This window comes from Sorex araneus, chromosome 2, assembly GCF_027595985.1.
Source record: "Sorex araneus isolate mSorAra2 chromosome 2, mSorAra2.pri, whole genome shotgun sequence".
Taxonomy (NCBI): domain Eukaryota; kingdom Metazoa; phylum Chordata; class Mammalia; order Eulipotyphla; family Soricidae; genus Sorex; species Sorex araneus.
This window is the reverse complement of record NC_073303.1, coordinates 68,445,340-68,470,355: the sequence shown is the minus strand read 5'-3', so window position 1 is coordinate 68,470,355 and position 25,016 is coordinate 68,445,340. Positions and strand designations below refer to the sequence as shown.

General features: G+C 41.0%; 1 protein-coding gene across 1 annotated transcript in view; it reads right to left on the bottom strand.

Annotated features, from left to right (window-relative positions):
• ZNF704 (zinc finger protein 704) overlaps window positions 1–25,016 on the bottom strand; it is a 214,449-nt gene that overhangs the window by 134,640 nt on the left and 54,793 nt on the right. The window contains exon 2 of the mRNA XM_055124927.1: window positions 22,638–22,879. Coding sequence (XP_054980902.1) covers window positions 22,638–22,879 — 242 coding nt within the window. The remainder of the gene's footprint in view (window positions 1–22,637; window positions 22,880–25,016) is intronic.

Sequence of the window (25,016 nt, the reverse complement as noted above, 5' to 3'; positions counted from 1 at the left end):
TCAATTTTGTCACACTGTAGCCATCTTTCAACAGGTTATTTCCCCATTTTAGTAGTGTTTCAAATATATTTGTAAATTTCAAAATCAAAAACCAAGCAGCACAAATCTACGCTTTTTATTAATAAAATTTAATATATTACAATATCAGGAGTTTGTACAATTTGAACTGAACTGACAAGTGCTGGAACAACTGAAGTAGCTATATACTTTCATAAATACAGAAAGCAAAATAGTTAAACTACTCATCTGTAATTTCACTTGTTAAAACTTCATTTTATAAAAATCTAGCAAGTGCTGACCTTGAGCGAGTAAATCCTTAAAGATGACAAATTCATAACTTATAGTGACAAATCCTGAATAAAAATGAAAATAATAAATAGAGCAGCAGACACCATCAATGGTCAGTTCTTTAACCAGATTCCTTTTTCTTTTTTTTTTTTCTTTTTTGCTTTTATTTTTGGGTCACACCCGGCGATGCGCAGGGGTCACTCCTGGCTCATGCACTCAGGAATCACCCCTGGCGGTGCTCAGGGGACCATATGGGATGCTGGGATTTGAATCCGGGTCGGCTGCGTGCAAGGCAAACGCCCTCCCCGCTGTGCTATCGCTCCAGCCCCCAGATTCCTTTTTGAGATGATGTTTCCTGCTACAAAGTTAATCTGGGGCCGGAGCACAGCAGGTAGGGTGTTTGCCTTGCACGCAGCTGACCTAGGTTCAATCCTCAGCATCCCACAAGGTCCCTCAATCACCACCAGGAGTAACTCCTGAGTGCAGAGCCAGGAGTAATCCTGAGCATCATCAGGTATGACCCCCCAAAACAGAGTTACAATTGCAGGCTACAGAAGAGGCCAATGATAATTCTGTCCAATGAGATGTAATTAATTAGAAGGTACAAGGCGATCTTCAGGAAAGGAGAATTCAAAGAACACTTCTTAAAAGGGCAAATTTAAATCTTTGCCCTTTGTCCTTTGATTGCATGTTACCTGTAGTTGGAAAACAATGTGACTTTGGGAGCCACAGAGAGGATCTTAATCTAGGAAGATGACAGCTCCTTAAAGAGGGATGAAAGATGAAGTCACAAACCTCAGGGGCCTCTGTGACATCCTGATCTGCCATAAGAACTGTGAAGTGGTGTTCTAAAGGCTTTTTATGAACAATGGGGGAAAATTAATTTGTGTAAGCCACCCGTAGTGAGGTTTCTACTCTGCTGTTGTCAAACCAATTTTAGCTGACACAACAGCACCACACACCCCTACGCAATCCAAAAGCACTCATTTAAAAACATCTAGTACACTGACTCCTACCCATTTTTAGCTATCCTTAGAGTATGACAGGTAAGGACTGCTACTCTGGAACACTGTTGACTGAGTATGAATAAATACATGATCCTCAATCTAATCTGTTTTAAGAACAAGAGTTTAAAATTAAAATTGCCACTGCTTGGGGGATAAGTTACATCAAAGCATTACAGTATGCTTAAGTAAAATGAAAAAAAAATTCCGTGCACTCGTTAGCATCTGTGACCGAGAACCCAAATAGAAGATTTCATCTCTTCTGATGGCTGAGTTGAATCCCATGGATACATGCCACATTTTTGCCTATCATCTGTCATTGCACACTTGGTGGCTTCCGGTTCTTGGCCATTTTAAATAGAGCGGCCTTGAGAGGGGTGCCTGTATCTTTCTTTTTATTGAATCACTGAGTTTCAGGCGTACATTGTTCCAACACTAATCCCTTCACCAGTGTCCACTATCCACCTATGTCCCCATCCATCCTCATTTAGAATGAGGGTTTCTATATTTTTCAAATATCACTGAGGGATGGAATGATTTGAGCGATCTCTTTAATTCTGGAGAATCCGTAAGGTACATGGAGGAAAATGTGGTCAGAAACCTCCCTGACACTGAAGCTAAAGGCATCCTTAAGGATGAAACAGCACTGACCAAGCAAGTGGAAACAAAGATAAACAAACAGGACTACCTTAAACTAAGAAGCTGCTGCACCTCAAAAGAAATGGTGACTAAGACAGCCCGCAAAATGGGAAAAATTATTTACTCAATACACATCAGATAAGCGGTTAATATTCAAGATATATAAGGCACTGGTAAATCTTTATAAGAAAAACCCTCCAACCCCATCAAAAATGAGGAGAAGAAATGAACAGAAACTTCCTCAAAGAAGAAATACAAATAGCCAAAAGGCACATGAGAAAATGCTCCCCATCACTAATCACCAGGGAGATGCAAATCAAAGCACCAATGAGATAGCACCTTACACTACAGAGACTGGCACACATCAAAAAGAATAAGAACGACCAGTGCTGGTGTGCATGTGGGGAGACAGGGACTCTAATTCATAGCTGGTGAGAATGCCGACTAGTTCAGCCTTTCTGGAAAACAATATGGGCATTCCTCAAAAAACCTAGAAACAGAGCTTCCATATGATCCCGCAATACCACTTCTGGGAATATACCCCTAGGGTGCGAAAACACAGTAGAAATGACATCTGTGATTGTATGTTCACTACAACACTATTCACCATAGTCAGAATCTTGAAACAACCCGAGTGCCTGAGAACAAATGACTGGTTAAAAAAAAAATCTATGGTACATCTACATAATGAAATACTATAAAGCTGTTAGGGAAAAAAGGAAGTCATGAAATTTGCCTATAAATGGATGGACATGGAGAGTATCATGCTGAGTGAAATAAGCTAGAAAAAAGAGGGACAGACAAAGAATGACTGCACTCATTTGTGGGATATTAAAAAAAAACACAATAACTTCCACAACAATAGTGAGTTTTGTGTTGAAATATGGAACGTAATCAAGGTGAAGAGAAAATAAAGTGAGGTTCATCAGTTATACAGTTGGGGTGGAGGGCGGGGGGTATACCGGGGATTTTGGTGGTGGAATATGGGCACTGGTGAAGGGATGGTGTTTGAATACGGTATAAATGAGACATAAACCTGAGAACTCTGTAACTTTCCACATGGTGATAAAATTAAAATAAATAAATAAATAAAAAACACAATAAGAGACTAACATCCAAGGACAGTAGAAACAAGGGCCAGGGTGAATAGATCCACTGCAATAGATCTAGATGTGTGTGTGTGTGTGAGAGAGAGCGAGAGAGCGAGAGAGCGAGAGAGAGAGAGAGAGAGAGAGAGAGAGAGAGAGAGAGAGAGAGAGAGAATAAAAGTGCCTGCCACAGAGGCAGGCTGGGGGGGGAGGATGCAGGAGGGATACAGGGGCATTAATGGTAGGAAATATACACTAGTTACTAGTAAGGAATGGGTGTTGTAACATTGTGTGACTGAAACCCAGTCACGAAAGCTGTGTAACTGTATCTCATGGTGATTCAATTTTAAAAAAATGTAAAAATAAATAAAATAAAAATATGCACTCCTTTTAACCAGAGATGCTTTTCAGCTCTATCATTTGGAAATATGTAAGAATGTGCATGCATAGGGTTTAGTTATAGGATAATAACATGGATGGCTTACTCTAAGGTAAGTCCCAGTGACCCCTTGCCTTGTGGTAGTCACACGTTTGTGTAGTCCCCTCAGTTTGGTGTAGGTGAGGCTTTGCTTGATTTGACAAGGGGAATGTGAGAAGAGTGATGTCAACTTCTCTGATTAGGCCACATAAGGCTGTGACTATACTCTGGCCGGCAGATCTCTCTCTCTCTCCCCCTCCCTCTCTCCCTCCCTCCCTCCCTCCCTCTCTCTCTCTCTCTCTCTCTCTCTCTCTCTCTCTCTCTCTCTCTCTCTCTCTCTCTCTCTCTCCCTCTCTCCTCTTTGTAACACTGAAGACAACCAGTTGGTGCAATTTTCTTACCACCCCGGAGAAGCTAGATGTGAATATAATATACTTGTTTCAGCAACTGTAACAGAGCCTTCTACTAGGTCAAGATAAAGGTTTCTCTTGCTGGTTTTACTGGCTAGAGAGCCACATGCAGGAACTCAGGGCCCCTCCAGTAAACAACCAGCTAGGAAAAAAAGACTCCCAGTTCACCAGTCCTTGCTGAAGGAAATTCTGCAACTATCAGAGGAGTTCGGAAGTTGATCTATCTCTGGTTGAACCTTCAGATGAGTGCCAAGCCTGGCTAGTTACTTAATGCACATTTGTGAGACCCTGAATTGGAGACTTCCCTAAGCCATGAACGGATCCACAGAAACTTGTGAAAAGTTTTTTTTGTTTTGTTTTGTTTTGTTTTTTTTAAGTGGAGCTGTCAGTCACATAGCAACAGACAACTAATTTTTAGTCAATCACAGTGCTCTTTCTAACAATAATTAGAAACAACCAAAATAACTAGTAAGATACCGGTTGAAGAAAACTAGTATATTACAAATATATGTATGTAAAATTATGCTCTGGAAGAAATCAGATATTCATATTTAAAAAGTATGCCTTAATTATTTTAATTATATGATATGCTTTAAAGTTAAAAACATATGTGACACATAAAACTATTATTTAAATATGTTTTACATGTAAGCATAAAAGAAAATGAGTAGAATAATACATTCCAAGGTGTTAAAAGTAGTGATTACCAGATGACTTATGGATAATTTTTTTATTTATTATATATACTTACACATTCTTTATAGCAATTGTACATTGCATTATAATGAAAAACACACAAATACATAAGAAGAGGGGGAAAGCAATAGACAAAAAAGGTTATTTTAATAACTTGGAATGCTGAGATTACATTTTCATTAATCTTTTTATATATTGCTTTTTTATGTGCCAGGTAGAAATCAAATACTGAGAAGTTATTTGATTTTATTTGACAAAGCAAAAGTAACTTGGCTATCCAAGACCATGTAGCATTATCTTTTTGTTTGTGAGAAGAGAGTAAGTAATTTTTTCCTACTTGCCAAGTACATTGGGTAGTTACTGTCACTGTCACTGTCACATTCATCAATTTGTTCAAGCAGGCACCAGTAACATCTCCGTTGTGAGACTTGCTGTTACTGTTTTTGGCATATCGAATACGCCACGGGTAGCTTGCCAGGCTCTGCCAGGCGGGCGAGTTACTCTCCGTAGCTTGCCAGGCTCTCCGAGAGCTGACTCGGGTCAGCTTCATGCAAGGCAAACACCCTACCCGCTGCACTATCACTCCAGCCCACATTGGGGAGTAACCAATAAAAACAAGAAAATAGGATAATTTCAGGTAATGTAATGAGGGCATCATAATCAGTGTTGAAAATTGGTAAGAGCAATTATACAGATGACATATTGTATCTATACTTGATATAAATCATTGAAAAGTTGTTATAAATTGAATGCAACAGAGAGAAACAGTTACAAAAGATGATCTGGTGGTGACAGTACAAATGTCATGCATGACAGACATGCCACCGAGGAAGAGAAACATACTGTGCTAAGAAAATCTCTGTATTAGGAGACTAACACTCAAGAGTAGTAGAAATAAGTACCAGGAGGTTGGCTCCATGGCTTGGAAGCCGACGTCACATGCTCGGGGGAAAGGCAGCTCAGATAGAGAAGGGAACACCAAGTAAAATGTGGTTGGAGGACCCGCTCAGGGAGGGGAGATGTGTGCTGAAAGTAGACTATGGATTGAACACGATGACCACTGAATACCCCTATCGCAAACCACAATACCTAAAAGGAGAGAAAGAACAAAAGGGAATGCCCTGCCACACAGGCGGGAGTGGGAGGGGGGAGATGGATTGGGGGGTGGGAGGGATATTGGGTTCATTGGTGGTGGAGAATGGACACTGGTGGAGGAATGGGTTTTCGAACACTGTATAATGGAAACACAAGCATGAAAATGTAAATCTGTAACTGTACCCTCACAGTGATTCACTAATAAAAAAGAAAAGAAAAGAAAATCTCCATATTACTTCGGTGAGTTTTGACTTTGTGTTTAGCTATCTGTTCCTGTGAGTCAAATAAGCTTAGGGAAGAAGCTTGATTTTTTTTTTAAATTCTATATCTTTTGAGTAAATACACCAGTATACTAATCAAAGCTTGATTGTAATGATAATCATGTAAAACGTAGCAGGTGAAGTGGACTACCAAAGAAAACTGCTGTTCATCTTGTATTTCTAAATTATATCTAGGAAGCAGCCCCTAAAAATAATAACTCAATATAAAAATACTCTTCAGAAGACAATAGATTCTTTGGGGGCAGCAAGATACTACCCTGAAAGAAACGAATTTATTTTAATTACTCAATATATCTCACTTTCACCTAGAGAGAAAGCTATGCTCGGAGAAACTAAAGTTCCGTGATGAAGCGGATCGAAGAATAAAATTGCCAAGCTTTTTGAAAATAATTGCTTAGTTAATTACAGATTCTACTTCTGTTTGGACGAACACAAAGCTGTGCCTAAGTACAAACCAACAAGTGGATGTGGAATTATCATTCTGAATATGCGAATCATGGAACTAAGATGTGTAAAATGATGCACCTGAAGCGAGATGAGGTTGGAGGAAAGCTCCAGCACTCGGGGACTGTTCTCCCTGTCTGGCTCCTATGGCCCACTGAGAACAATTCCAAGAAACTCATGGAAGTTTGTAAAAATGGAAGTGAAATGTCACAGCCTACACGTATGGTGTATGAATCATTCTAGGGGAATCAAAGTATAGAGGGTGAACATGGAAGAGAGCAGGTTTGTATCTGCATGCAACACAAAGAGCTCAAGGAAATCTCATTTCTTGGATTCAGAGAGGAGGAACTTCCCACACAACACGCAGAAAACATGTAAGAGCAGCAGCAGTGAAACTCAGCAGAGACAACTGAAAAACACGTATACCCCTCACGTGGGAACAATGCAGATGAATGACCCTCGAGTTTCTGAATGAAATTTGCCTTTTTCTTTTCCAAAAATGCTGCTCACTGTTTAAATTGCACAGTATAAAAAATGGCAGTATAACTTGTAATTTTGAGATATAAAATGTGAAACATAAAAACAAGGGGTTATAAATCAGCTGGAGACCAATTAAAATACTTAGACTGTCATTCAAAAACATTCCACAGAATGTAATAAAATGAGTGGGTGGTTGATTCTATTTTAATAGCCGAAGACTACAGGAAGATTTTATTTCTTCAAACTATCAGCCAAATATATCCAGGACTGGCTGGAACATGGAAAATATTCTTTTACATTGTGTTGAGCTAAAAACTAAAATAAAATGCTTCAAAAAACGGCATCTGAACAGCATTCTAACTCAAAGGAAGGCTCGTTTGAGGTCAAACTACAGTTTTTTTTTTTAGTTTTGACCACTTGGGGGCTGCATGTAGTCCTGAGGGTTGACGCTGAGGCCTTCACGTGCCAAGTACGCACTCCAGTTCTCTCAGCTATATCCCTGGTCCCAAATAACATTTTATTTTCAGTATTTTATAATGATATACTTAAACAACATTTGTGCAGTTAATGAGCAAAGAATATTGTTATTATCCCACAGTTTAAGAGAAAAATTAAATCAACCCATGTTTCTCAATGAGGATGTGCTGGTATTTGAAGGAGGAGAACTATTCATTGTGCAGTCCATAATGAAATTTGCACAGCCCAAATCATCCCTTAGAAATTTACAAATGCCTATTGTGGGTGAATGTGTTTGGTGGTGGTAAGGTTACTACTGAAAACAATTGATTTAAACTGCAATAAGACTGTGCTGTTTAAATAGTATAACAATTTCTTTGAAAAAAAAAAGATCCTTATTTAGAAAAGAAATAAAACTTGGGAATAACTGTTAACACTCTAAATTGTAGAGTGCTATCTAAGTAACACATGTAAGTGTTGCAAGGGATAAATAATGTATTATGCTGAATTATTAATCTAAACCATAAATTGCTTTAGACATAAATTGGATTTATCATTAAATTTATAGATCTGAACCTTAAGAGAAATGTGACTTCTCTTGAGACAAGGCAATATTTATAGATGAAACCCAGTGTTTCCTGACTGTATACACCAAAAGGAATGTTAAGGGCTCAACTGGTCCAACTACCTAAAACATCCATAAAACAGATGGCAAATGAAAGTTTTTGTTTTCCAAGCACACATACTCAGTCGAGCAGATGAGCCTTCCTTCTGACTCTCAGCGAACAGTTCTTTCTTCTAGTTTCCAGACTTTGAGAATTTTGAGAGGCCCAAATATTAAAACACTTTGAAAACTAACATAGCATTGCTGATATTTTATGTTACCAACCACTTAGATATTAAAAGAACCTATTTCCATCACAACGACGGAAGAAATGCCATTTAGTCTCAAGACGGTAGGAACCAGGGAAAAGGAATATATGTCTCATGTATCTCACACACATGAGGCCCTGGGTTCAATTCCCAGCACACAAAGTATAGGAACTATACAGAACAAAAGACTGATTGCTCAGCTGAGAACTTTAATCCTGGTCTGTATGGAGGCTTGTGTTCTACCAACTGAAGGGTTTGGCTCACTCCCCCCCTTTCCATTCCCTCCACAACAACCCACCCACCCACCTGGCCCCACCACTATGTCTGATCCTTATGTCTGATCACCATTGCTGGAATTTAGTCCATAACATCTAAGGTTCTTTTTTTTTTTTAAGTTCTACAGGGATATGATAATGAGCAACATACTCAGACTGCAGAAAGTAAATACGCCAGCATTAAAGGGGACAAGGGTCAGGTATGTAGAGCCTCAATCTCTTCAACAGACCAATGACCAATGGCTGGGGAGATCCAAGCTGGGGGCGCCTCCTTGTCACTTCTGAGAATGACTGCCTGAGCAGCTTTTCTTAGAGCCTCCGACTTGTGATTCGGCATCTCTGGGGCTCCCGTAAACAAGCTGGAACAAGCAAATTCCTGAAGAAGACAGTGCACTAGAACCAACCTCGACTCAACTGTGGGGTCTTTAGTGGAATTTGTGGGAACTGAGTCTTGATAGGGTGTCTCCTCTTAGCAACCCTAAGAAATGTGCCTTGTGAGAAATTCCAACCAACTAAGACAAATGAAAACTTCCTCAGGGTAGCGGCAGGAGCATGGTACCCAGCAATGCATCGCAACGGTGGCATAGATACTCCCCCTAAGCCGCCACCTGCACTCTCCTCCCACCTTTGCATGCTAGTGTTAGTTATGTAATGTGTGAAAATTAGAGATCATCATTTTTCTCGCCATAAAATTTTTATTTCACTATTTTAAAAAATGGGTTTTTTTGTGTCCAAATGGTACTAGAATAAGAAAACAAAGACAAGTTGTAACAACTATCAAAATCAAGCATGACAATTTTCCAGAAGCTTGATCATAATTCTGACTATAATTCCAGGAGCTCCTGACCCCCCCTCCCCGCCCCGGCCCCGCCAGGGTGGCCCGACTTGCACGGGACCGTCTTTGAGATTTCATTCTTCTCCCCTGCTCAAGAATTCTCACTCTGCTCCCGAGCTCCCATGCAGCACACTGGCTGCATGGGTCCCCCTAGGCTGCCACCTGCTGTCTCCCCCCACCTTGGATCCTTTGCCATCACCAGTGCAGCCTTCAAACAGCACCGCTGCGTTCTAGCTGCAGAAACAAGTGCACTTCTCAGTGGAAAAATACCAGGTTCCACGTTCCAGCCTGCTGAAGCAGGTGGCCTGTTTCGTAGGACGGGGCAGAGTGGAGCGGAGCTTCCTCTCAAACAAGAAGGAACAGTATTAGCACGACAACAAATAGGGTCATGTTCAAAGAATTTTAAGTGCTGCCACACAAATAAAAATTTGGCAACATTGAAAACTCAGCTTTTACAAAGAGCCTAAGTCCCTTGTGTAAGTCCAAACGCTTCAGTTTATTAAGCCCATTTTTCCTACCTTGCAAATAATGTGGTGGACGAATGATCCTCAAGACACATTTTTTTTTTTAATGTGGACAATCAGAATTAATGGAAATAAATGACTCCATCTGGGAAATAATGAGGAAAGAGCAAAATACTTGAATAGCCAAAGTTTCACCTATCGTCTCAGAACAACCCAGTGTTTTAAAAGTTCTATTCCTGGAGGATGTGACTCCCCCACTCCACACCACCCCATGCCCTGTCCTCCGCCCATCCTAGCTCTTCCAAAGCCAAACGTGGAGATGAAACACCTAATCACGAGTGGCATGTGCTCCCTATGACGCTGACACCATCACTGTCATCCCATTGCTCTTCGATTTGTTCGAACGGACACCAGTAATGTCTCTCATTGAGAGACTTATTGTTACTGTTTTTGGCATATCCAATACGCACAGGGAGCTTGCCAGGCTCTGCCTCACGGGCTCAATACTCTCGGTAGCTTACCGGGCTCTCCAAGAGGGGCGGAGGAATCGAACTCGGGTCGGCCCCGTGAAAGGCGAAGGCCCAACCGCTGTGCTATCGTTCCAGCACACTCTTGCAAATGTAGGGCCTGGGCTAATAAAGAAAAAGGCTACAGCCCAAAGAAGTGCTGTCCTCCAGCGCCTGCAACCCGAGCCCTGGGCGACTCCTAGGTACCAGCACAGTTCTTCAGGGCTGACGTGCTCTTGGGGTAAGAACAGCATCGCAGAATTCTTTGCACTGTTTCACCTCACCCCAATGGAACCACTGAACAGAAACTCCGTGGTCTTTGCGACAGATGCGGAAACACACTCGGCAGCTGGTGTGGTTCTGCTCTGGAGATCGAAGGTCCAGGTCGGCAGGGTTTGATCCCAAAAGACACGCAAGCAGCACGTTCCAAGAGTGACACCTCCCTCTACCAGGACGGTCACTGAAGGGTGAATGAGAGACTGTCCCAAGCCCAGAAACAGGGTGTGCTTGGGTGAAAAGCCGTGGATGCCTGCTCCTCAGGGAACGGGTGGCCTGGCCCTGTGTCCGTCCAGAGGGCAGCTGGTAACCCTATCCCGAGGGTCACGTACGGGGCCGCTGCTCCCCGTCACTGTGGAGTGACCTTGTGACCATCTGAAAGGCCGAGTCAGACGCCCTCACAGCCACCAGTCATAGCTCAGACATCACTTTATCACGTTTTCCCAGAACACCGGTCTGATGAAGACAAGGGGGCTTCAGAAACCAGCAAGAAAGCAATTACCGAATTCCACAGTCTAGGCCTTAGTGGCGGGATCCTACAATTGTCATTTCGACAGAGCATTCAGTGGTCTTCTGAGTGGCAGAAAGTTTAGCCAACACACAAGGAACCAGCATTCTTCTAGTTGGGTTTGGTTTGGGGGCCACACCCAGCAGTGCTTGGGGCTTCCTTCTACCTCTGTTCTATGCTCAGGGATCACCCCTGAGGGCACTGAACATACATGGTGCTAGGGACTGCACGCCAGTCGGCTGTGTACCAGGCAAATGCCCTATTCGCTGTACACTGCTCCAGCCCTGAACCAGTATTCATAAAGTAAAAAATGTGCGCAATATATATGGTAACTTAGCTTATGAACATATCACCTCTGCTTAAATAATTCTTTTGTTTGCATAAAAAAACAGTTCACATATAAAAAATATAAATTGCATTAAGAGTACAAAACTATGTGATTCACTGATGAAAGGAAATGACCTATACCTTTTTATAGAACTATTACTATGGTTACAAAAAAACGTTGAAATTTAATTTAGGAATATTATGAGCAAACAAATGTTTATATAAACACAAGTTGGAGCAGTTTCAAAACCACAAAATGTACTTAATACTATTAAAAAAAATCTTAACAGATTGTTGAATCTTTCTAGGTCTGATAAAGTCCTAAACCTTCTTTAGCCAAAGCTCATTTTCTCTACAAGAAGGACAGGTTATTTCACTAGTTTTGGACAAATAGTGTTGGGCAAAGGCAATTCTCTGGTGAGCTGGAGAGCAGGGGGGACATAACCAAATGTCATGGCCCAGCCAGATATCATCGAGCACCAGCCCAGGAGCACAGGGAGAAGTCGAGACTTCCAGAAGGATATGAGCAGGAGAATCCCCCAGTTCCTCCCTTCCTGCCACAGGCTCTATTTAAAGAATTGGCCTCGACACTGACCCTGCGTAGAGCTCTCTTGTTTAAAATGACCTCTCCCCAAAGAGATCTGTAAATGACTGGCAGAAAGAGACTGTTTTTCCCTGGGGTCTGGATGGACAGCACAGTGGGCAAGGCATTTGCCTTGCATGTGGTTGAGCCAGGTTTAACCTGGCTGGCCAGGAGTGACCCCTGAGCACAGAGCTGGGAGTAATCCCAGAGAACAGCTGGGTGTGGCCCCCAAATCAAAACCAAAACAAGAGAGTCTTCCACAAAGTATTCTACTTTTTCTTTAAATCTCTTATGTCAAAGGGGCAGCTACTAATGAATGTAAAGGCAGCAAATGCAACAAAACTTAGTGGTGATCAATCACAAAATACATTACCTTTCGCAGTTAGAGTGTTATCCTCCAACTAAATGTTGATTTTCAAATTACATTGTCTGTACATGTATGGAAATACAACTGCATTGTTTATCTGTTGGGAATGAATCCAAAGGGAATAAATGAAACTTTATTTTTTAGAAAGGAGGAAGCCAATGGCCCTAAAAAATAAACTTGTGGGAGATTACAATTCTTAAAAAAAAAATCATGCTACTTTCAACAGGAGTAATGTTTTCTACTAAGGGAAGATATAACATGGGCTACATGCCATACGCCCCAACCCCTTCCCCCTGCCTGCGAAATGTGATGCAGCTGTCTGGCACTTTACACAGTGGTGGTTATGTATGATCATTAACACTTCCTGCCTAGTATTTGTGAAATGACATTGCATGTGCAAAGAATTGCAGTGATAGTTTGAAAACCACATGGTTCATGTATTTACCAACCGAACTCAGATAACACAGTTCCTCCAAAAACAGTTCACAAAGACCACAAAGATTCCGTTTTGTGTTTCAGTCAGTGATCTCAGAAGAACATGAAAAAGTCTGATCACATGCAAGTAATGTTAAAGACTAGCATTATTCTGCTGTAATCAACTCCAAGAAGAGAAAATGTATGTTTCTACCAAGATGTGATAAAATCCCACATTCTGTAGATGAAAGCCACCCTTCTCCCACCCCCTCATGACATGGCAGCAAATCTGCTGTCGAAAATAGCAGATGACCTTAGGAGATGTTATGCTTAGAAAGGAGCAGCCAAATTAGGCAGATCTATTATGTGACTGAACACTATTTTGGGGTGGATTTAGGAGGCTGAGTTCATGCGCTCTGCTGAAGAAGTTAATGTTTGCCAAATCCAGTCAAAACAAATCCTGAGTGGGGGAGAGCAATCAAAATCTTTTCATCATTTAGCAACAGAACTGTGCACAGAAAGCTCAAGACAAGCCAACAAATGGAAATCAAGACGTGAAGAGGTAGTACTGACTTGGAAACAAAGTATATTAAAATAGCAAGCACTCCTGGAGCACTTATTTCATTGTCATTTGATTGTTTAAGTTGATCGAACAAGTCAGTCTTCATAAATACATGTATCGTACAGTTTGCCTTTCACTCAAGGATGCGTGGGAGGGGGGCTGGGAGACAGCATGGAGGCTAGGGTGCAATAAGGCATGTTCCAAGAATTGATGAACCCCACCACATCATGGTGCCCAACTATCACTGGCTGCAGCCCTGGGCACTGAGGGACCATGGCTGGTGGCGGTCAGCAAGGGGCCCAAGCCACAATACGTCCTAAGGCACAAGCACTGCATCTCCGACCAGACTGGCCAAGAATCAGCAGAAGCAGCTCTGGAATCCCTGAACAAGATTTGGTAGTAATGCTAACACACGCACGCACGCACGCACGCACACAGCGCACACACAGGGCTTTAGAGGTTTACTACCGTATATTTAACATGTCTAAAAACAAACCCCTATTTCCTCCCATAAACTTCTACATGGGAAGTTTCTCTTCCATCCTGATGCCGACCCCTTTCTCCATCCAGACACACCTAGGCTAGAGTTCCTAGACCCATCCCAGTCAGCCCTTCATACTTACTAACTCACTTGCTTAACTCTTCCCAAGTCCTATAGTGTCTGCACTTCACACTCTCTTGAACGCAGTCCTCTTTCCTGATACTTTTGCTCTGGTCAGAGCAGTATTTCCCAGAGTGTGCAGCCTCCCACCTTCAGGAGATGCTAGGATGATCCAAGGTGCCATGGTGACAGAAGGACCCTTTCTGTTAGCTTAAAGACAGGTTTCAAGGTGTGTGTGTGTGTGTGTGTGTGTGTGTGTGTGTGTGTGTGTGTGTGTGTGTGTGTGGAGGGTGGTGGCTTAAAGGGCAGAGCAATTTTGTTTCTGAAAAAAGAGCCATCAGTGAAATACATTTCAGAACACTTGGGGTGAAGGTTTCACAGTGACCTCCCACCCCCTTTAGATGTCCACATCTTCCTTTCAAAAAAATTATTGTTCTTTCTGCCTCTGGAATCAATATTTGCATGCTCTTCCTTCCTACTCTCCTTGTCTCCACAGCACATTGGAAAACTTTTCTAAGATGTCAATCTAAAATATCACTTGAAGAGTGACACTCTGTACTTAATAGTTCAAAATCAAATTCCAAAGCAGTCCAAGTGAAACCAACTCTTCATATGCCGTCCTTCCCCAGCTACATGAGGGGGGAAATAATTAATATTTAAAAGCAGAATAGGGAACAGTTCAAACCAATAACAAAGCAGGCTCATTCTACTTAGGAGACTCCATCAAAATTTTTTATATATTTGTTCCCTTTCTTAGTTTTCAAGTTCATGTAGTAATTATATTTTAACCATATAAAAAGCACAGACAAGGGGCTGGAGCTATAGCACAGTGGGTAGGGTGTTTGCCTTGTACGCGGCCAACCTGGGTTCAATTCCCAGCATCCCATATGGTCCCCTGAACACCACCAGGAGTAATTCCTGAGTGCAAAGCCAGGAGTAACCCCTGTGCATAGCCGGGTGTGACCCAAAAAGAAAAGAAAAAAGCACAGGCAAATGCATTATGTGCCCAAGTGTAGAGTACTCTGATTTCCTAGAGCTGAACTGCTCTAGCATTCCATAGGGAATATTAAGGCATCTGCTAACGCCTCTCAAACCCTGGACCTAGAGCTGCTTTTATGGTTTTAAAGAATCGGAATTGTAGACTACTATAAATTACCTCTTTTTTTCTATTTTTTTCTACCAAGATGGAATTCTAACATCCTCAGAATAATTATAATTTAAAAATTTATTCACAACTGGACGGGGGGGGGGCTCATATTCCCCATTGGGACGTAAACTGGAATTGTACTTCAGAATTTCTGCAATGACAAATCCCTTGCCCCACAGAGTGGAAACACCTCTCTCCTTACACAGGACAGGGGATGATCCATTCTTCTCAGTTTACCTCCAAAGAACGGGTGGGAGGTGGTGGGAGAAATACTCCGGTGGAGACTGTGGGGCTGAAACACTGTGTGCGTGAAACCCTGTCATTAACAGTACTGTAAATGATGGTAGCTTATTGTTATTATTTGAAACAAAGAAACACTGCCATGAAAGCTACTGTTCAACTTCTGTGACTGAGGCATTTTTCCCATATTTGTGTCAGAGGAGAGAGAGAAAAAAGAAGCTGCTGTCTTAGAAATAAATGGTAAGCTGGGCTGAAATGCATAATTAACCAATGCTTTGGTGTCAAATAGCACTGTCCAATACAGTCGTCACAAGCCACATGAAGCTATCAAGCACTTTAAATGCACTCACTCTAAACTGAGACATACTAGAAGAGTAAAATATATACTAGATTTTGAAGATTTAGGAGACAAAAATATATAAATAGTCCTTAAATTTTCACTTTGATTACACAAAATAATTATAGTTGGTGTATATGGTGCTAAAAGATCTATAGTATTACAATCATTTTCACCTGTTTCTTTTTCCTACTTTAATGCAGTTATTGGAAATTTTAAAATTATACATGTAGCTCACATTAAATTTGTACAGAAAGATACTTCCCAAATATTATAATTTTAAATAAACTAACCAAAATCTTCACTGTTATATAATCATTTATAGTTACAAAGAAAAAAAGCAGTGGTCGAAGCAATAATACAGTGAATAAGGCATGTGCGTTGCACAAAACAGACCTGGGCTGTTTTCGGGCACCCATACGAGTCCCCAGGCGCTGCCTTGAGTGCAGAGCCAAGAATAAGCCCTGAGCACAGCCAGGTGTGGCCTCCAAACAGACAAAAAAAAAAAACCAAAAAAAACAGAATGCAGATTTGATATTGTCAGGGGAGGGGAAAAGTATAGCTAGTGGCAATCTAATTATTTCTGCTACTTGACTGGTAACTGTCTGAACAGGTAAAAGGAGGAAAGGAGTAGCATAAAAGCCAACTAAAACCCAGTTCTACAGGCAGCTTACTGTACGGGTACCACAAAAGCAGAATAATGGCATTCCCGGGCATTTTCAAACGTTACCGTACAATTAGCCCGTGCGACAAAGCTTGTGGCCTGACGAGCACGGCAGCGCTACTGGCCCATATGAAGTTTTGGTTGTACAATTTCTCCGTTTGCCTTCAGAAATGATTTATACAGAAGGGCATTTGTTAATTATCCACGGACTCTTTGGAAATGCTGCTTGCCAATGCCTGAATGCCACATTTTCATAATTTTACTTCATAACTAACCAATCGATCCAGAGAGCAAATCCTTCATTAACAGCCAAATGACATGAATTATTAATTACTCTAAAATTCATATTAATCACCCAAATTTGAAATTACACTTCCAAGTCTAAGCAGGTGGCACTTTCTCATAGTACTATCTGCTTTATAGTGAAGATGTATAAAACACAATTATTAGAAATTAATGAATCTTAAATGTCATGCTTCAAGTCAACATGCTTAAAAGTTCACGTTAAAACACACACACACACACACATACACATATATATACACACACACACACATACAACCTGAGCCGAACTCGTGTCACAAACACAAGCTTTCCTAAGTGAAAATCAAGAAGATAAAGTTAACACCGGTGTTATCAGGTTGGCGTAGGGGGGATATCTGCTGGGTTAGAAAGGCCCTCTGTCTTAATCATGTCACCTTCTCTCACATTTTAACAGAAGAGTGGAGATGTGTACTTAAATCGCAGAAATTTAACTCTACTGGCAGGTAAAGAGCTATCTAAAAAAATTCCATCACTTTGATCAATGAAATTTTGATCCTAAGTATGATAGAAAGCAAGTGTTTCCGTCTCAACTGGCTTCTGATCCCAACTCTTTCATTGTGGGATCTGGCCTCTCAAGTATCTGAAGACATTAAAAAGAATAGTTTTGTCTTTACTGAGTCATGCGTAATTTGACCTGAGAATCTTAATCTTTGGCAAGATGTAACTTGACTGTGTCCTCATGGCATGACGGGTGTCACTGCAGTCATATCGGTCATAATAACTCCTGGCCCCTTCCTGTCTCCACTCCTCTGCTTGCATGACTGCACTTGTATGCTAGAAAGACCATTTGGGCTGCTGTGCAACAACAGACAGACCCTCGCAGGAAAACAGGAGCAACTGTTTCTTGCTGACTTCATAGCTACTAAAATGGTGAGGAGAGATGGAAGATCTCCAAGTCCTGATATCTACTTTATGGACTGAATTAAAAAGAATATAGCACTGATATTTTTTCAACATTAATGGGCATGTTTATAATCTCCTCTCAATATTTTTAGAAAAAAATATTCCACACCATATTCTTGGGATCTTTTAAACCATCCTCTCCATTTTCTGTTAGCTTCAAATTAGAGTTTTAAAATGTTTTTAAAGCATTAAAGATTGTCCAGGAACGACAAGACTTCTAGAAACTCAGAACTCCACTAATCTTGTATTATCCAATCCATAATTCAAAATTTGATATAGGATCCTATTCTATGATTAGTATTTAGGACATTAGATACAAAGGAGAAAATTTAGAGAATACCATGGATCAGAATTAGTTCGCAAATTTCTATGGCACTATTAGTTCAAAAGTTCTATACAAGTAATTGCTTATGTATGATTCAGGTCATTTCCTTAACTTCAAACTCAAAGTAATGAATTTCAAAAGTTCTATACGCTATAAAATTTCCAGAATTTTACCCTATAAGAAAATATCTTCATATTATATAGCAACTGATAAATACAACATCACAGTATTGTATGGCTCATTCCCCACCCCCCTCCCCAACACCAATCTGGAGTGTTCTAGTAAATAGCTGTTTTGTTAGGTCTAGGAATATTTTTGGCCAAATTTTTCTTTTTTCCTATTACAACTGGTTCGCTAATAGATTTCTTTAGTTTTAGAGTTATAATTAGAAAACAGTTACTACTTTGCATAATCAAATTGTAATTGCTATTTGGGTGAAATCCAACCAATTTAAGCATCAGTACTTCCAAAAAACCCAAAACAAAACAAAACACATGCACACACACAAAAAATGTCTGGCAAAAAGAGAATAACAAATGCCATACTCTAATGACCTAAGTTACCTAATAATGTCTGCCTATTGAGTTTTCTTTTCCTTCCTCTTTCTTTCTCTTTCCTCCCTCCCTACCTTCCTTCCTTCTTTCTTCCCTTCCTTCCTTCTTTCTTCCCTTCCTTCCTTCCTTCCTTCCTTCCTTCCTTCCTTCCTTCCTTCCTTCCTTCCTTCCTTCCTTCTTTCTTCCCTTCCTTCCTTCCTTCCTTCCTTCCTTCCTTCCTTCCTTCCTTCCTTCCTTCCTTCCTTCCTTCTTCCCTCCCTCCCTCCCTCTCTCCCTCCCTCCCTCCCTCCCTCCCTCCCTCCCTTCCTTCCTTCCTTCCTTCCTTCCTTCCTTCCTTCCTCCCTCTCTTTCTCTTTCTTTCATGAAACTGGCTAGCAAATGATATATGAATAACCAACACAGTTAAGGGATCACAGTTTTATATAACAATCAGTATTTTTTATTAATATTCTAAATTTCCTAACAGCATAGGAATAAAACAAATTCACCTGTGATCTGAACCTTACCCTATTCTTCTTTTGGAGATCAGCATAGGGGAAACGGGATACAATCAGCAGTGCTCAGGGCCTATTGCTTGCTCTGTGCTCAGGATCAATCAATCCTGGTGGTGTGGAGGTCATTTGTACCTAGGGACAGCTGCATGCAAGATAAGTATGGTACCCCTGTACTGTTTCTCCAGCCTTCTAGTCTCTGAAGTGCTATTTGGGGAAAATGTAGGATTGTGATGATTTATTGTGATAAACATGTCTTTTTTTTTTTTTTAAGACACCCAAGTGGCTGAATTTAGTTCCTGTGTAAGTAGAATTTCCAAGCACATATGTATTTGAATTTAGAAGTTAAGAAGCCCAGTTGCAGGCACAGGCTCCAGGGAGTGGGTAAATACAATTATTTCTAGTTATTCACCCTCCTGTCTGCTTTCTGACCGGGTTCTCCGGCCTTCCCAGCAACTCTGTTTGCCTTTGAAAAATTTCCATCCATTAAATCAGCAAATTATTTTCTGTTGCTTACAACCAGGAAGCCTCACTTCAAAAATATATCAGACCTGTCAGTTTTTCTTCATCTTATCTGTCCCCACTCTCATCCAACCTACCACGCTATCTGAGTGCAGCAGCTCCCACTATACTTCCTGCGCCCATTCCTGTCCTTTCGCAACAATCCACACGAGAAGTCAAAGCCACCACTCCTAAGTCCAAAAGGAATCCTATCCTTCTTCTCCAAAAAAGTCTTCCCACTGGCCTGAGCTCTAAATGTTCACTCTTTAATACGACCAATCTAGCTCAGGGTTTGGCTCCTGTTTTACTTTTCAGGCTCATCTGCCACTCTCCACCCCAGTCTGTCCCCCTTGGCCCTTCCCCCGGGCTGCCTTTCTCCCCTCAGGCCTTCTAGCCGTGCTCTGCTTTACCTGGAACACCTTCCTGCCAGCTCAGTCTACGCCTCTGACTCATCCCCCAGGGCTCTGCTGAAATACCCTTTGCTTACAGTGGTGACTGAAATTTATTTGTTGGGCAGTGTGGAGGTTGGACCACACCTGACTGTGCTCGGCTAACCCTGTCTCTCTGCTCCGGGGGCACTCCTGGCGGCGTTCGGGGGACTAGATGCAGTGCTGGAGATCAAGCCAAGGTCACTTGTGAGCAAGGCAAGCACCTGACCATTGTACCATTGGACCCTATGCTTTATCTTTCATATTTATATTCTAACAGACCAAGCAATGAAACTGAGAGGAGGAGAGAGGGAGGGAGGAGGGGAAGAGAGAGACAGAGAGATCATTTAGATACTTTTGCCCTCAGTGTCAACATCTATACTCTTAGTACTTGGTACTCTCACCCCAAATTAGTGCTGGAGCGATAGCACAGCTGATAGGGCGCTTGCCTTGCATGTGGCCGACCCGGGTTTGATTCCTACGTCTCTCTTGGAGAGCCCGGCAAGCTACCAAGAGTATCCCGCCCGCACGGCAGAGCTACCTGTGGTGTATTTGATACGCCCAAAACAGTAACAAGTCTCACAATGGAGATGTTACTGGTGCCCGCTGGAGCAAATCGATGCTACAGTGCTAATATCCTTAAAGTTGGGAAGTATTTTCTTCCATAAATGCTTTTGGTCCAAAAGGAAACAGCTTGCTCAGACCTCATCTGGGCACTGCACCTACACTGCCCCGGCTTGGGGGTCTCCGCCCAAATATGGAGCTTCTTCTTAAAGCAATAAACTGATCTCCTAGGTTATACTGGAATTTAATACTTATAAAATAACTTGGTATCGTACTGGAAATAAATGAGAAATAGTTTGAGATGTTATTACACAATTTCTGGTGCCTTTATTATCATAAAAATAATCATATTCCACTATTTGCTGGCATATTTTTTGATAACTAAATTCTTACTATAGCAACGAAAACAACTGTGCTAGTGAAGAATTCAATAAAACTTAATATTTCCCATATTAACATTAATATGTCTAAATGATTCTTGTCACAGGAAATTCTCTTACAATGAAAATGAATATAAAGCCCTAGTAATTTACCTCACTACACAGTAACACAGGCTTGACTCGATTTTTAAATTCAGTTGGTGAATCTGAGAGGGCAGAAAAATATTCTAGGTATTAGAATCAGAAACTGGCAGAAAACATTTTCTTTTTCCTCCCTTTTCATTATTTTCTCTAGAAATGACTAGAATTAAGAAAATTAACCTAAAAAATCTATGGAAATTTAAAACTCATTAACATATAATAGTTTAACATAATAAATGGTCACTAATAAGTCCTATAGAATTGCAAAGTGGTATTTAGTTGGGGAAATCTATTTTTTTCCCTAGTAGCTTAGAAAGAAAATCAAAGAAAATATAGCACCTCACATTTCAAACTAACATCTCATTTTTAACTACAAGACAACCAAACAGCAGATATGAACTGTAGTGCGTCCCCAGTTCAGGATATGATAAAACATTAAGACCTTCCCTCACCCTCCCTCTTCAGGTAAAGGAACTAATTCTAAATAACAACATGCGCATCATATGAAAAATAATTAGAAAAGCAAATAATAACAAGTAGTTAAACAGAAGTAAAAAATATTTGAATTTTTTAAAAGTTAAGAAAAAAAGGCCTACAATTTTTAAGGTGTGACAAATTTGGTAGCATAAGAAAAATGTACAATTTTCTAGAGAGTATACTTTTAAGTTATTAGAGAGAGAAGTAATATTTTAATTACAGAAAGTAAACAGGTAGAAGAGGACTTATTCCTTTTCCAAAGATGCAATCTTCCTAGCTCAGCTGCTGGAAACCATTAAGCACATGTAGAACTTTACCGAGTTTAATTTAAATGATTTTTAAGGGGGGAAATGATTTTTAGAAAACACATACCAAATTCTGTGACTTTTCAAGTTACCACACTGTCTTTCTTACCTTCACCCAACAAATATGTATTTAACTTCCTGTGTGGACTAGAGCATGATTCCTGTGTAAGATACAGCATGAATCAAATAAGAAAAAATCCTGACCAATGCGAAGCTTACCTTCTAGCAGGATAAATGATAAGCAAGACGAGAACAGGCCTACCGGATATATTCGACCACCTTCACTCTCATTCTTACACAGTATTGAGAACCGGCTCCATGTCACAGGACGTGATTTAAGTAAAACTATAATGTGATAAAAGCTTTTTGATAGTTCAAATAAGCCTTCCTGGCTCAGCTCCAAGGCAGATCTGCCTTTAAAGGATTACCACGATGTACAACAGGTTTTTACCAACTCTTTCTGTAGCAAGCCCCCACCCCCACCCACATATTTTAGGCTTAGTAAACCAGCTATAATTTTCTCACACCTTCTTTTTAAAAACTAAGCAACTCTTTAATACCCTAGACCCACACTATCTTGCAGGCCACGTAGAAACAGGTCGCGGGCAGAGTTTGGCTGTATCTCAAGCAAGTCGGAGGGAACTAAGTTCACTCGGAAAATAGCTAAGCCCAAGCTGACCCTCCACACTCCCTTTCTCTCTCTCACTTTTACTCTCCAGCGCATTATTAGTCACTTTCCAGACATCTAATAAAGCATCGTTTCCTCAGGCTACCGTTCCAACTCTCGCAGCCTTGGCGTCAGCTCTGGAGAGCCAAGGCCACTCGTGCTATGTGACACAAGGAACAGAAGCAAGATCTCGGCAGGAAACCTCTCATTCCGGACACGTGAGCGAGGGACAGTGAGGGCTGGCCATGGTCTCCCCGGACTGCCTGCCTTGACATGTGTGAAGCCTGATGTTCCCTTACCTTGCTGGAGGAACGTCAATATTTGAGGACACGACTTTTCGTTTCTGCTCCAGGAGACAGACAGAACGGGTGTTTTCTTTCTCGTGGTCAAAGGCCCGGCTGGCTTTTTTGGTGTCTGCAGCTTTCATGTCTTCCTCCATGGCCAAGGAAAACAAGTGGTGATGAGATATTTTTTTACTACAGTCACGTTTTAAGTCTTCAGGTTGAAAAGTGAAGGTCATTTCCCGTTTAATGCTTCCAACCTGTGAAGTAAAATAAGAAATGTCTTACTGGCCTGAAGCATTAGCTTTGCATGAAGTTGTACAGACCATTGGGAATAGAAGGCTTCGGATATGGTCCCACCTGTCCAACCTGAACAGTATTTTATAGTTTAAGTGGAAAAATGTGACGCGGAAATAAAATTACAAAGTAATATGTATGTGACCTATGAATGCATATTACAAAATAATATATAATTAATACATCGTGTGACATATAGCATACAAGATGCATCGCAAATATGAGAAAAACTTTTCAAGCCCAAACAAACTTTGAAGACTTGAGGCATAAAGACTTTTAAGAAAGCAATCTAAAACTTTCCCTTCTGTCAGAGAAAACTCAAGTAAATAAATGTTGGTGTTTTCGTGGCGGGAGGGAGCTTGGAGACCACACCTGGCTGTGCTCAGGGCCTACTCCTGGCTCTTTGCTCAGGGATCCCTCCTGCTGGTACTCAGAGGACCAGCTGCAGTGCTCGGGATTGAATGGGGTTGGCCACAATCAAGGCAAGTGCCTTACCCCAGTACCATCTGTCTAACCCCTCAAGTTAAGTAATTCTAAAAACTGTTTATGCTGGATATGTCTCATAGAAAGATATAAATTTATCATCAATCCTTACACTGACTATGAATACTAATCTTAACCACAATTTTTCAGTTCATGAAGAATGATTTCTTTTGTATGCCAAACAGCTAAGATCACAATGAAATCCTTTTACTGCTATGAAAATAAAGAAGTTCTATCAATTTTTCTTATCAGCTTTAACTAAATGCAATGATGATTATGGTTTACGGGACGAAATTAAACCTCAGGAAACTAAATCAGTTATTTCAGATTTTGTGATGAACGAAAATGGAGATTAATGTTAAAGGAGGAATTTATAAAGGGATTAGTCTTGCAAATGAGGTGTGGAAGAACTTGTTAAAATCCCAAACACAAAGAGGCAGATTGGAAATCTGGAGCCCTACTATTCAGTATTGTGGTGTATTTCAAAATACAGATGTCGATAAGACATGTCACAGATCTTTCGGGGAGTTAGTTCGTGGAGTCAGTAAATCTGCATTCACACACTTAAACAAAACAAGCTTGTTTCTTTTTTAACTTCAGGTATGATAAAAAGCCCAGAAAATTTGCTCAAATGGACTGAGAATTACATAAGCTAAAGTCACAAACAAGGCATTTTCAGGAAAAAAATCAAAAGACGTACCCTATAAGAGTCAAGAATAACCAAGAATGAAATTAGCAACTAGAAATTCTCAGACAAGAGGAAAACCTCGAGATACATGCATGCTGCAGTCACAGAATATGAGAATATGAGTCCCACATATGGGAGCCTAGGAGTAACGTGTGACTTAATATCCACTTGGCTGGAATGCCTCTTCTCCATGATCACAGACGCTAGGCTCTCCCCTCTCTGGTCTGGGCCCTTGACCCAACTTCTTCCACTGGCAGTCTTGTCAGACCTCGTCTCAGTTCCACGGGAAACCAGTTAATCACTTTGATTTAATTGTTACTCATTCAAAAGGAACCATATTTTTTCCAATGAAATAAGAATCAAACAAAAATAACTTTTAGGGCTGGAGCAATAGTACAACAGGTAGGGCGTTTGCCTTGCACACGGCTGGCCTGGGTTCGATTCCCGGCATCCTATATGGTCCCCTGAGCACTGCTAGGAGTAATTCCTGAGTGCAAAGCCAGGAGTAACCACTGCATCGCCAGGTGTGACACCCCCCCAAAAAGTTAACCATTTAAAAGACATCAATGCACAAGAGCAAAGGGCCGGGGCAGCGGACTCCGTGGTAGAGTGTATACCTAGAAGTCCTGGGTCCTGGGCCGAGCCCCATCCCTCCAGAGCTGTCTCTGTGCACCTCAGTAAAAATAAAGAGAAAATGACAGTGTACGAGAGAGGAATTATTTCAAACTTAAAAAGTGCAACAAATGTTCAATAAAAATGAGGTTTGGAAAGTAAACAACTATTATAGTTAAAAGTATTTTAAATGTTGATCACTCTATAAAACTATATCAAATTATATACAAATAAGTTCCTGTGCAACTGATTCTGCCTGGAAGCAGGAATGAGTGATGTTTATTCACTCGTACCAGAGCCTGTTCCCAGCCTCTCTG